The sequence below is a fragment of the Dipodomys spectabilis genome, unplaced genomic scaffold, assembly GCF_019054845.1.
Source record: "Dipodomys spectabilis isolate Male_0828 unplaced genomic scaffold, ASM1905484v1 ptg000127l, whole genome shotgun sequence".
In the NCBI taxonomy this organism is placed as follows: Eukaryota; Metazoa; Chordata; class Mammalia; order Rodentia; family Heteromyidae; genus Dipodomys; species Dipodomys spectabilis.
In genome coordinates, this window is record NW_024870804.1 from 1,565,751 (window position 1) to 1,578,131 (window position 12,381).

Genomic DNA, 12,381 nt, shown 5'->3' on the forward strand with positions numbered 1-12,381 from the left:
CTCAGCACCACATAAGCAAAAGAAAAAAGCCAGAGGTGGCGCTGTGGCTCAAGTGGTAAAGCGCTAGCCTAGAGCTGAAGAGCTGAGGGACAGCGCCCAGGCCCAGAGTTCAGGCCCCATGACCAGACCCCAAAAAAAAAAAAAAATACTTAAGCTACTAAACTTGGCACTAATTTTCAAAGTCCCTTCTAAGATATCTTAAAAATCGGTGGCTCACGCCTGTAATCCTAGCTATCCAGGAGGCTGCCATCTGAGGATTACTAGGCCCTGAGTTCAAACCCCACAACTGACACACACACACACACACACACACACACACACACACACACACACACACACACACACACACACACACACACACACACACACACACACACACACACACACACACACACACACACACACACACACACACACACACACACACACAGGAAAACTTGGGACTTTTTTTTGCCGGGGTGAGGGTGGGGATTCTGGTACTGGGATTGAACTCACAGCCTCAGACGCTGACTTGGCTTTTTCACTCAAGACTGGTGGTCTCCACCACTTGAGCCTCTACTTCCAACATTTTGCTGGTTAATTGGAGATAATCAGATTGCCATAGACTTTTCTAACCTGTCTGGCTTCAAACCACCATCCTCAGATCTTAGCCTCCTGAGTAGGAGAATACAGAATAAAGGCATGAGCCACTAGCACCTGGCAAAGCTTCGAACTAGGTTCAGTTCTATTAACTATCTTGTGGTTACAAAAGGGTAAAAGTAGCAGAACAAAAGCAATAGCAAAGTGAAACTGATGCAGCATTTTCAGCTACCATTTTGGGGTCCATATTTTGCAGATCTGCTTCTGAAGAGCACAGCTGTGTGGAGACAGGAAGTCAAGAACCAATGGCCATTTATTTCACCAGTGGAACCACGGGCTCCCCTAAGATGGCTCAGCACTCACAGAGTAGCCTTGGTATTGGGTATGCCCTTTGCGGAAGGTAGGGAGAAAATGTTTGTTTTTAATAAACTTTCTCTTAAGCTAATCCTGCCTACCTGATACCTTTCCTTGAGTGGATATACCATCTATAAAACAGAACCCTTTAGGCCTTTGCTCCACCCTGGCTCAGTAAATACAGTGCCATCTATCCACCAGAACAAGCAAAAACTTATCATTCAACTTTGGTTCAATCCCATAATAGCATGTCTGACATTCTCTTCTCATTACAGAAAAAATAATAGTCTATCCAGAGGGACTTCCTAAAAGAAAGGCTATCTAAAACTGGGACATTGCTCTATTTTATTTTCCTCATATCACTTTGTTTATCAGTTCTTGAAATTACAATATTTTTAATATACTTAATTTACCTTATTGTATACTATTCCCTCCTGTCCCTCTACACTAAGAGATCTAGTCTATCTTGCTCACCGGAAGATATATGCCTAGTATAGCATAAATTGCTCAATAAAGACCTGTTTCTTCAATGGACAAACTGACAAAATTATGCCAAATTCAGTCTCGCATTCCACTCCCAAAACACATAGGATTCTAAAAACTCTAAGACAAGTGAGAAATAGAATCATACACATTTCTTTTTATCTTTATATATATATCAGTATATTTATATACATAGATAACTATAATATATAATTAAACATTACATATACGTATGCAATTATAATATAAATGTGTAAATATGTATTATCTATAAATATAGTGTATAATGTCTTATATGTTATAGCAAATCTTATCTATATCATAAATACCTAATATCACCAGGTGCTGATGGCTCACACCTGTAATCCTAGCTACTCAGGAGACTTTGAGATCTGAGGATCCAGGTTCAAGGCCAGTCTGGGCAGAAAGTCTGTGAAACTCCTATCTCCAATCAACCACCAGAAAACCAGACGTGGAGCTGTGGTAGAGCACTATCCTTGAGTAGGAAAAGCTCAGGGACAGTGCGCAGGCCCTGAGTTCCCACTCCACAACTGCCCAAAAACAAAACAAACAAAAAAAACCCAAAACCATAATATATAATATATTGTGTATAATCACAGATAAATAGATAATATTGTGTGCCATAATACAAATACATAGAATATACAAACATACATATATTACTACTATATATTATAATGCTCTATATTATATTGTAGTATAATATAGTATGTTTAAATCTATAATAAATAGAATACATACTCATAATTTATTTTTGCTGTTTTGTTGCCTCTGTGTATCACTTAGGTACTGGTTAGACTTGAAGTCCTCAGATATCATGTGGAATATGTCTGATACAGGCTGGATCAAAGCTGCCATTGGTAGTGTATTTTCTTCCTGGCTTCGGGGTGCCTGTGTTTTTGTGCACCAGATGGTCCAGTTTGACACTAACACCTTCCTAGATGTACGTATTTACCTCTATTTACATAATCTCTAGAAGACCTCCTTTCTCTCACAAAAACCACATGGAAATGATGCTTCAGAATAGCCTCTAGAGATCTGGTTTCTGGATGTATTTAACAGAGTAGAAAGAGATCACCCACAAAATTGGTCAGTACAAAATATATATTTTGCTTCCCACTGTTCGGGATTTACTAATATCACTAAAATGTGGCTGCTTAGGAGCTTTGTTCTAAATCATAGAAGTCTTAAATTTTAGTAAACATTTTGTTTCTGATTCAGTAGGGGGGAAAAGACAATAGTTGATCTGTCTGAATTCCTTGTGGAAGAGACTGGTGGTGGAGGGGGTCATTGTATCTATTCTCTATTTCCTTCCTCTCTAAACACTATACATCCCATTTTAATTTGCAGGCCCTAGTACTCTTCCAGAAACCAGGCCTGAACTTACTTTTTAACCAGAAATAACTAGATTGAGATATTTGATAACTAACCTTTAGAAAAATGTGATTTCAGCCAGTTATTTCTTACCCATGAAAAATCAATTAAGCTTAACAAAATAGATTATTAATTATGCACCACACGCGTGAAAATAAAGCAATGTTCACTCTGTTAGTTTTCTAACTTGTCTGACAAGATGGCTTAAGGGTCTTTTTTTTTTTTTTTTTTATTTTGGGTCCGGTTGTGGGGCCTGAACTCTGGGCATTTGCCCAGTATTTGCCTAGTATTTTAATGTTGGCATTTAATTTTGACCAAATATGAAACATTTTCTTTTCTAAGATCTTCTACTTAAAATTGGCTTCCTTCCTAGAAAAATGGGTGAAAAAGTACAGCAATAGAGAGCACTGGACACTGATGAAAGTGAATAACTCAAAGGTGGAGATGGAAGGAGGGAATGGGAGAGAATTGTACAAGAGAAAATGTACTTATTAACTGACACATGTAAATGTAACCCCTCTATACATCATCTTTATAATAATATTTTTAATTGTTTCTTAAACTTTTCTACTTAGTTGACCTTTTCAACAAAAGCTTTTCTCTATTTTGATATTCCAAATGTTGTTTAGGATAATCATGATCCTTGCCCAATAACTGATTTAGTTACAATTGTTGAAACATCTGCTAGATCTCTAAGCTGCATGCCACAGATCATGCATATTGGATAGAACAGCTTGGATTATGAGTCCTTATAAAAACCCTGAGACATAGTTTTCATTGTTAAGAGAATTTTTCTATCCTTTGTCGTGCTAATGTATGGAGAACATTGCAATTCGTCACCACTAACCTTATCAAAAATGTTGACAGGTCTATGCTGACGTGGTTCTTCTATATCACATTGTGCCTTCAAAACTGTAGCAATGGACCATTATATTTGTTCATTACAAGCATTAATAAAATATAAAAAGGGATAGAATAACTAAACAAGAACACAAAGTTCAAAACCATCACAAAACAATTCACTTCTAATTTACACAAGCCATTTTTGCAATGTTTATAATAGAAGAGGCAGGCTATTGCTGAGTTGTAGCACACTGAAAAAGGAAATTGCTTTAAAATCAAACTTTCCTTCTAGTTTTCTACTTCTCAGTAACTGTTCACTCCTGTAAGTGAGTTGGCAGGAAAAAAAAAGAGGGGAAGTAATCAGCACATCATCCTTCTGCCACACATTCCAGTGTGATAGATAACATATGTACCAAACAGGTTTGTAAGAGCTCTGAGGAAACTACTAAGCTAACAGGGCTGAGTTAACAGGGATCAGTACTGCTAAGATCAACACTATGAAGCACACAAAAGTCAGACTATTTTATGCCAGAATTTTACATGAAACCCCAGTACAATCTCATAGAATTCCAGCTGAGAGTCTACAATACAAAATGAAGTCTATAAGAAGTCATTATCATTTGACTTGGATTCATCTGTGATTTGACTTGCAGTCTCAGGTTTACCCCCTTCTTCCTTCACTAGTACCTCTATCTCAGACCTTGGTTTTGGCTGACCTTGCTCTTCACAATCCTCTGATACCACCTGTTTCTTCTCATTTCCTTCTGCTGCATCATTTTGATTTAATTTGCTGCCAGGCTGCAATTTTACTTCTTTCCCATTTCCCAGCTTTGGATGACACTGTGATGGGTCTTTAGCACTCTTCACCACCTCCTGAAGATTGTATTTTCTGAACAGCATGTAATCCTTCACAACACTCAAGCAACAGACAGCTTTGATAATTTCTACTACCACCGTGTACTGTGGATTGGTGAGATCTACTTTATTTTCTGAATTGAGGCTGGCCACTATTCCTGTAACAAGAATAAGAAAACACTTAGGTCGAGAAGGATATTATTACACTTTATGAATAAAACAAGTTTTTCATCTCCTTCTGTTGGGATTTGTTAAAACAGGATATATATGAATTTACATCAAAATCCCCAAGTCCATTCAATAAGTAAACACAAATGAGATCCTGCCATGTTTAAAAAGAATAGAGTTGGCCTCTCATTATCAATGGACATTGCAACCCACAGGTTCAACCTTGGATTAAAATAATCAGAAAAGTCAGCAGGAAGGAGAGGACCAAACACGCAAGAAGGCAAATAGGGTCAAAATATTTAATATGCATGTATGAAAACAGAACAATAAAATCTGTTTAAATTGTTTTAAGGAGTAAAGAAGATAAGGAAGTACAAGTGAGGGGCAAGTTCAATCAGGGTATACTGTATTTATGTATGAAAATGTCACAATGAAACTAAAGTATGCAAATTTAAAAAAATATTAGTGGGGCTGGAAAGGTGGCTCAGTGGTAGAGTGCTTGCCTAGCATGCATGAGGCCTTAGGTTTGATTCCGCAGCACCACATAAGCAGAAAAAGGCAGAAGTGGCGCTGTGGCTCAAGTGGTAGAGCGCTAGCCTTGAGCTGAAGAGCTGAGGGACAGCACCCAGGCCCAGAGTTCAGGCCCCATGACCAACCCAAAAAAAAAAAAAAAAAAATTAGTGAAGCCTACTGAAATTGCTTTGAGAAAGAAGTTAGGTTGGGAGGGATGGGGGAGAATGATGAAAGGGGTGATAGTGATCAAGACATTCTATACTTATAAACAGATTTGTTGCATGGCAACCCTTTTGTACAAATAAAGATAACAATATAATTTAAAAGAATACAAGGAACTAGTGCTGAGAATGTAAAGGAAAAAGGAGCCCTTAAACACTGCTGGTAAAGATGTAAATTACTGTAATCTTTCTGAAGATTAGTGTGGAAGTTCATTAAAAAAAAAAACAAAAACTGCTGGGCACTGGTGGCTCATGCCTGTTATCCTAGCTACAAAGGAGGCTGATACCTGAGGACCACAGTTCAAAACCAGCCTGGACAGGAAAGTCTGTGAGACTCTTATCTCCAATTAACTACCAGAAAACTGGAAGTGGCACTGTGGCTCAAATGGTAGAGTGCTCCCTGGCCTAGGCCCAGAGTTCAAGCCCCATGATCGACCAAAAAAAACAAAACAAAAAAACCCTGAAAGAATTATCTTGTCCTATAACACCATATAAGTAAAAAACAATGGCTATTCCTGCCTGTGTACTCCTGTTTACTGCAGCACTACTAACAACAGCCAAGTTATGGAATCAGCCAAGATGACATCAACACAGGAGTGGATGAAGAAAATGTGGTATATATTCACAAGCATTTTATTCAGCCATACAGAGAATGAAATTATGTCATGCAGCAAAATGCATGAAAGGTTAAGCAAAACAAGTCAGACAAGTATAATGTGTTTTCTCTCACATGCATAATCTAGGTCAAAAGAAACTGAAGAAGATGGTGAGGAAGAAAAAGAAAAAGAGCTGGAAGAGAATGGGGTAGGGGTAATGTAAGAGAAGGAGATGAGTGGGAGGTGAATATGACCCAAAAATACTGTAAACACACATGTGAAAAGGTCACAGTGAAATCTATTTTAAGCTAGGTGCTGATAGTTCACAACTGTAATCTTAGCTACTCAGAAGGCTGAGATATGAGGATTGCAGTTCAAAGCCTGCCTGGGCAGGAAAGCCCTTGAGATTCTTTATCTCCAATTAACCACCAAAAAACTAAAAGTGGTGCTGTAACTTAGAAAGCGGTAGAGTGCTAGCCTTGAGGAAAAGAGCTCAGGGTCAGCACTCAGGCCCTATGTACAAGCCCTGCAACTAACAAAACAACAACAACAACATCAAAAAAGAAACCTGTTTAAAAAAAGAAAACAGCAAATTCACAGAAGGATGTGCAAGTAAGTTAGATGCAGTTGTACATTTTACATAAGGGACCTGAGATTCTGGTATTTGTAAGGGATCTTAGAAAAATCTACTACCTATCATGAGTATAGAGACAACTATATTTGGAAATAAATTCCCAAAGAAAATTCAATCTCTATTTGGGGGAAAGAAAGCTAACAACCAGCAAACCTCATATTCAACAAACTGAAATCAATTGTTTGATATTTTAATATATTTGTTCTACATAGAAGAATACAAGTCTTAATTCTTAACAACAACAACGACAACAAAAACACCCTTAAAAATAAGTGCTAGATTGGGAATGTGGCTTAGTGGTAGAGTGCTTGCCTAGCATGCATAAAGCCCTGGGTTCGATTCCTCAGGACCACATACACAGAAAAAGCCAGAAGTACCACTGTGGCTCAAGTGGTAGAGTGCTACCCTTGAGCAAAAGAAACTCAGGGACAGTGCCCAGGCCTTGAGTTCAAGTCCCAGGACTGACAAAACAAAAACAAACACAAGTGCTAATCATAGTACACCTGTGTAAAATCACTGTAAGAGACATACCTGCCAATTCTTTGATAACTTCTTCTCTATTCATGTGACCATTGTTTCTGGACTTGTATACAATTTGAAATGTCCCTTTATTTGGAGCTTTAAACCAGGGTTCCAAAAATGTTTCTGCATATTTTTTCATATCTTCTAAGAAAGCTTTGCAGGTGCCTGAAATCGGTAACATTCGTAGAATAACTCGAGTCTTCTTTTTCTTGGTTTTATACATATCCTCGAGAATATGATGTACCAGTTTCTCTGGCTCTGAAAGGCAAAAAAAAAAAAAAAAAAATCAACACAAACAATTTTCTTCCAACTGTTTTTTCAGTGCCTACTTTGTTAGATGTTTATCTTTTTTCACTATTCATGCCTTTGTTTAAAACAACTGTTCCAGAAGATACCAAAGTTAATCATTTTTTCTTATATCTTGATTTATCCAACCACTACAGTCTTCCTGTAACAGTAGCAATTATCAGAGTAACAAACATTGAAAAGTACTTACTTCACCCAGCGCCGTTGGCTCACACCTTTAATTCTAGCTACTTAAGAGGCTGAGATCTGAGAATCACAGTTCAAAGCCAGCCTGGGCAGGAAAGTCTGTGAGACTCTTATCTCCAATTAACCACTCAGAAAATCCAAAACGGCTCTGTGGCTCAAATGGTAGAGTATTAGCCTTGAGCTGAAGAGGTGAGGGACAGGGCCCAGGCCCAGAGTTCAAGACCCACAACCAAAAAAAAAGACTGTTTAATGGTAATCAGTGTTTTTTAAGGTTATTAGTTGACCACATTTTAAAACTCAAAGAACTTCTCTAGAATGCCAGTGTTTTGAAAAACCAGAAGATCCAGCCTTATTTTCCCACAAATGGCAACTACTGGCTGGAATTGACCAGCAGCTGGTCACACAATAATAAGTGGCAGAGCCAGGTTTCCACTCTCAATGTAATGCTATGTGCACTACTCCATTCCACCTCTCTTAAGTACCCACTGTTAATAAAGTAAAGTTACAATCAAGTGATTAATAAGGCCATGCCCAGGAAGCCATTTGTACAAAGTGTTCGTTCTCTGAAATAGGGAGATGGCTATGTATTAGGACATTAATAATCTTAAAAGTTTAAGTTAGACATACCTATCCCAAGTGTCCTGATGAAGACTACATTATTTGCTCCACTCTCCACTGACTGGAATCTTCTTAGCCTCATCTCTGTAGAAGCCTTTATATCTCCAACTTCTTTCTTCAAGGCAGACTCCACATCATCATCATCATCATCATTATCATCTTCCTCACTTCCAGAGGGCTGCTGATCCTTTTCTACAAACTGTTTACATAAAACCAATAAATAGCGGTAACACAATAACTCAAGCCCAGACATTATAATTAACTACTCGTGTGAAACTACCATTGGCAGACAGACACCACTCAAAACTGATAATAAACTTCTTGAAGACTGAGACTACACTGCATCCAAAATGTAGAGGAAGAAATTAATTCCTTTAGACTGTGGTAAATATCATTGGAAATGTTTTCAGTAAGCCAAGCACCAGTGGCTCATACCTGTAATCCTTGCTACTCAAGAGGCTGAAATCTGATGATTTCTGTCCAAGTGAGCTTGGATAGAAAAGTCCTAGACTCCTACTAACCAGAAAAAAGCTGGAAGTGGGGCTACAGCTCAAGTGTTACACTAGCCCTGAGTGAAAAGGCAAAGGAACAGCACTCATGTCTTGAGTTCAAGCCCCAAGACCAACAATTCTCCCATTCCCCCTCTCCCCTCCTCCTTGCCCTTGCAGAAGTCAAGTGCTGATTGTTCACATCTATAGTCTTAGCTACTCAGAAGGCTGAAACCTGGAGTATCATGATTCAAAGCCAGTCCAGGCAGAAAAGTCTGGAAGACTCCATCTCCACTTAAACAGAAAAAGTTGGACTAGAGGCATGGTTCAGTTGATAGAACACCATGAACAAACAAGCAAGTGACCATGATATCCTGACATGAAGACCTGGTACTATCCCCCTCACAAACATTTGTCAATCCACAAACCCATCTCAATGTCTGGATATGGCAGCATGCATGTATCATTTAGTTTCATGGGACGTATAAATATGCAGATAGATATCCAGGCATATGAACAAGCAGGAAGCAATACACATTGTCAAAATAATGAGTGCAAAACAGGACTGCATGTGGTACAGAGGTAGAATGCTCAACTATTAAGCACAACACCCTTAGTTCAAATCCCCGTACTGCCCAGTACAAATTGTTTTCAAAAACATTTTGACAGACTGGCACGTTGAAAAATGTGTTCCCCAGATGAAGCACATGAGGGTGGACTGTAAGATCATCATATCTTTGTACCTGATATTTTCCTTTTGGTGGGATTAGAAGCAAATACTTAACATAATTAAAAACTCTTACCCTATATTCAATGCATATAAAATGAAACTAGGAAAATTAAGGGAAGGGGTGGGGTTGGCAAGGAGGAGAATGATGAAAGAGGTGATTATTGATAACTATGTAGTATACTCATAAGGTGACATGTTGAAAGTTAACCCCTTTGTACAACTATTTAATTTAAAAAAAACGTTATTACTGTTCTACAGAGGAACAGATCACAGAAGGATTCAAGAACTTGCTTGAACAGAATATGGTGGCACATACCTGTAATCCCAGCACTAGGGAGGCACAGTCAGGAGGTCAGCCTGGGCTACAGAGCAAGGTCTTGCTCAAAGCCAAGTGAGATCTGGCTCAGGTATCAGTGTAGACAGAACATACACCCATTGACCAGTTCTCTGACCTACTAATGGCATTTCCAATGCGGTACTAATCATCATCGCACATTTTAGGAGCCTTTTTACATGGCAAAATGTAACTTATGTATGTAAGCAACATTTTAGCCAACCTTAGAAAGTATTACCATTCTCTTTTATGTTTGGCTCAGCAAAATTAAATAATTTGCCCATGTCAGTCCAGGAGCTGGTGCAGTCTCTAAGTCTTCTCCGCAAATTACAATCGAACAACAGATTTTCAGTAGTAGTGGAACAAAGGTTTTAGTTTTCCAAATGTATTTTTACGTGCATTTAAGAAACAATGCGCATTGGTACCAAACTCACTACTTCTTTTTATTTATTTTTTATTGTGAAAATACTGTACAGAGGAGTTACAATTACATGGGCAAGATAATGAGTACATTTCTTATCAAGCCTTGTAGCCTCCTCCTTAGTTTCCCCTTCCCATCCCTTCCCATCCTCCCCCACCCCCGCCCGCCTCCCTACCCAATCCTCCCCGCTACCCCTCCCCCCTCCCGCACCAAAGTTGTAAAGTTCATTTTTCGACATAACGACTAGTACTTCTAAGATACTGTGGCTTAGCACAAAAACATGATTACAGCCACCTTCTCAGTATCGTTTTGTGAAGTACGATTCTGAAAATTCTTCAGCGCATCAACGGGCCCGAATTTAGCAATGAACAAATAGGAGCTACCCTGACAAGAGACGGAAAGAGAAGCCCAAGCGGCCGGCAGCTCAGCAGCCCCCCACCACCCCGGAGTCCGCCAGGTGGCGACAGCAGCGGCTAGAAAAAAGGAATAGGCCACGCCCCCCGACGAGGGGCCCCGGCCGCTAGCCAAGCGCATGCGCAATACTGCAGGCCACGGCCCCGCCCCCGAGAGCACGCATGCGTAACACGGATAGATGCGTGACTGGTAGCGGCCTTCCTCCTGACCCTGCACTTAGGAAAGCCTCCCGGCCCGCGGACCCAAACCAAGGCCGGTACCTTTTCAGGCCCATACAGGTCGTCACCGTATTCGTTGAGCAGACTGTATGCCTCCTCCACGCACTTGCGCTCGTTCATGTTGCAGGTGATAAGAATGCCTTGCAACCCCGGCTCCAGATGCCGCGAACCGCCGACGTCGCAACGCCGAGTCCGCTTGGCTTGCAAGTACTGACCTTTGCTTTTGCGCTTCCCGCTCACGGCCTGAGGAGGCGGCTGCGGGACTGAGGCCGCCATGATTCTTTCCACGGGGTCCTCAGCTACCCCGACGAGGGCTGGTGACGTCAGAAGTGTGCGACGGGCGGCCCTAACCCGCCCCGCCCCCCTCCGCCAGACACTGGGTCCTAAAGCCCGCCCGCGACCAATGAAGAAAAGAGCAGCCCCCACTTCTCGCGAGGTTTCCTGCTTGAACTCGTGGCTGGTGAAACCAACGCGAATATTGGAACAAGGCATAGACTTTGCTTTGGAGGAACCTGTCGGTTTACTCCTTCTAACCTGGTCAGTATTTATTTACCTGATATGCTCTGCACAGTACATAGACTGGGACCGTTAGCAGAGCAAGGTGCCATTCATCGCCCTTCCAGTGGACCAAGGAGTCATTGGGTCCTTCTAAACCACCCTTTTTTAAAATTTTCTATTAAAACGTGTGAATTCTGTGGCATTCCCTCTCGTATTCATGTGACAGGACTAAAGATATAGAAAGAAAAACAGCATATATAAGATGTGAGGAATTCAGTGATGGTGAAACCCCAGAGTAAGCCTTGTTAAAATCCAAGGAAGTCAGTACTTAAAAGACAGAGAAGGTGAATAGAGGCCCTAGGCCAGTCTGGGCAAAGTAAGGGAGACTTCATTTCAAAAACAAGCTAAAAAGTTGGGAGAGTTGAAGGTATGGCCATGGCTCAAGTGGTAGAACAGGAGACTCTGGATTCAATCCTCAGAGCTCAGGTGGCAGGGAAATAAAGAGCCTTGGCCAAAATCTAGGTAACTGGCTGAACACTTTTTTTTTTTCGGGGGCGGGGGGGGGGGGGGGGGGGGGGGGTCCTGTCCTGTCGTGGGGCTTGAACTCTGGGCCTGGGCGCTTTCCCTCAGCTCTTCAGCTCAAGGCTAGCACTCTACCACTTGAGCCACAGCGCCACTTCAGGCTTTTTTCTTTTTTGCTTATGTGATGCTGAGGAATCGAACCCAGGGCCTCTGGCATGCAAGGCAAGCCATGGCTCTACCACTGAGCCACCTTCCCAGCCCTGGCTGAACACTTTTTGTGGTACTGGAGACTGAATGCAGGGTTTTGTGCTGGCTAGGTCAGCCCTTTACCACTTGAATCACTTCCTCAAACACAACTGTTTAACATTATGAGAACATTAAACATTTTAAGATTGTAAAATATGCTTATGTTAGTAGCTTTACTTTTGTTTGACAACAGTGAAATAAGTGACAGTGACATTTTGGAGCATTTCTATTGTTCTG

General features: G+C 40.7%; 3 protein-coding genes across 9 annotated transcripts in view; 2 read left to right on the forward strand and 1 right to left on the reverse strand.

Moving 5' to 3' along the window:
• The window catches only part of LOC122116193 (acyl-coenzyme A synthetase ACSM4, mitochondrial-like), a 35,643-nt gene extending 32,736 nt beyond the window's left edge, over positions 1-2,907 (forward strand). For all 3 annotated transcript variants that reach the window (XM_042689853.1, XM_042689856.1, XM_042689855.1), the window contains exons 8-9: positions 836-979; positions 2,224-2,907. In XM_042689853.1, the coding sequence (XP_042545787.1) occupies positions 836-979; positions 2,224-2,413 (334 nt within the window). In that variant the 3' untranslated portion in view covers positions 2,414-2,907. The remainder of the gene's footprint in view (positions 1-835; positions 980-2,223) is intronic.
• Positions 2,908-3,193: 286 nt separating this feature from the next.
• Positions 3,194-11,505, reverse strand: Thumpd1 (THUMP domain containing 1). Its single transcript, XM_042689851.1, has 4 exons — positions 10,921-11,505; positions 8,283-8,472; positions 7,173-7,421; positions 3,194-4,667 (listed from the first exon to the last, which is right to left on the reverse strand). Exons 1-4 carry the CDS (start codon positions 11,368-11,370, stop codon positions 4,255-4,257), a joined length of 1,302 nt encoding a protein of 433 aa, XP_042545785.1. The 5' UTR covers positions 11,371-11,505; the 3' UTR covers positions 3,194-4,254.
• Positions 11,329-12,381, forward strand: part of LOC122116190 (acyl-coenzyme A synthetase ACSM4, mitochondrial) — a 49,998-nt gene continuing 48,945 nt past the window's right edge. For all 5 annotated transcript variants that reach the window (XR_006148907.1, XM_042689846.1, XM_042689849.1 and 2 more), the window contains exon 1: positions 11,329-11,415. The gene's annotated coding sequence lies outside the window, so the exon portion shown is untranslated. The remainder of the gene's footprint in view (positions 11,416-12,381) is intronic.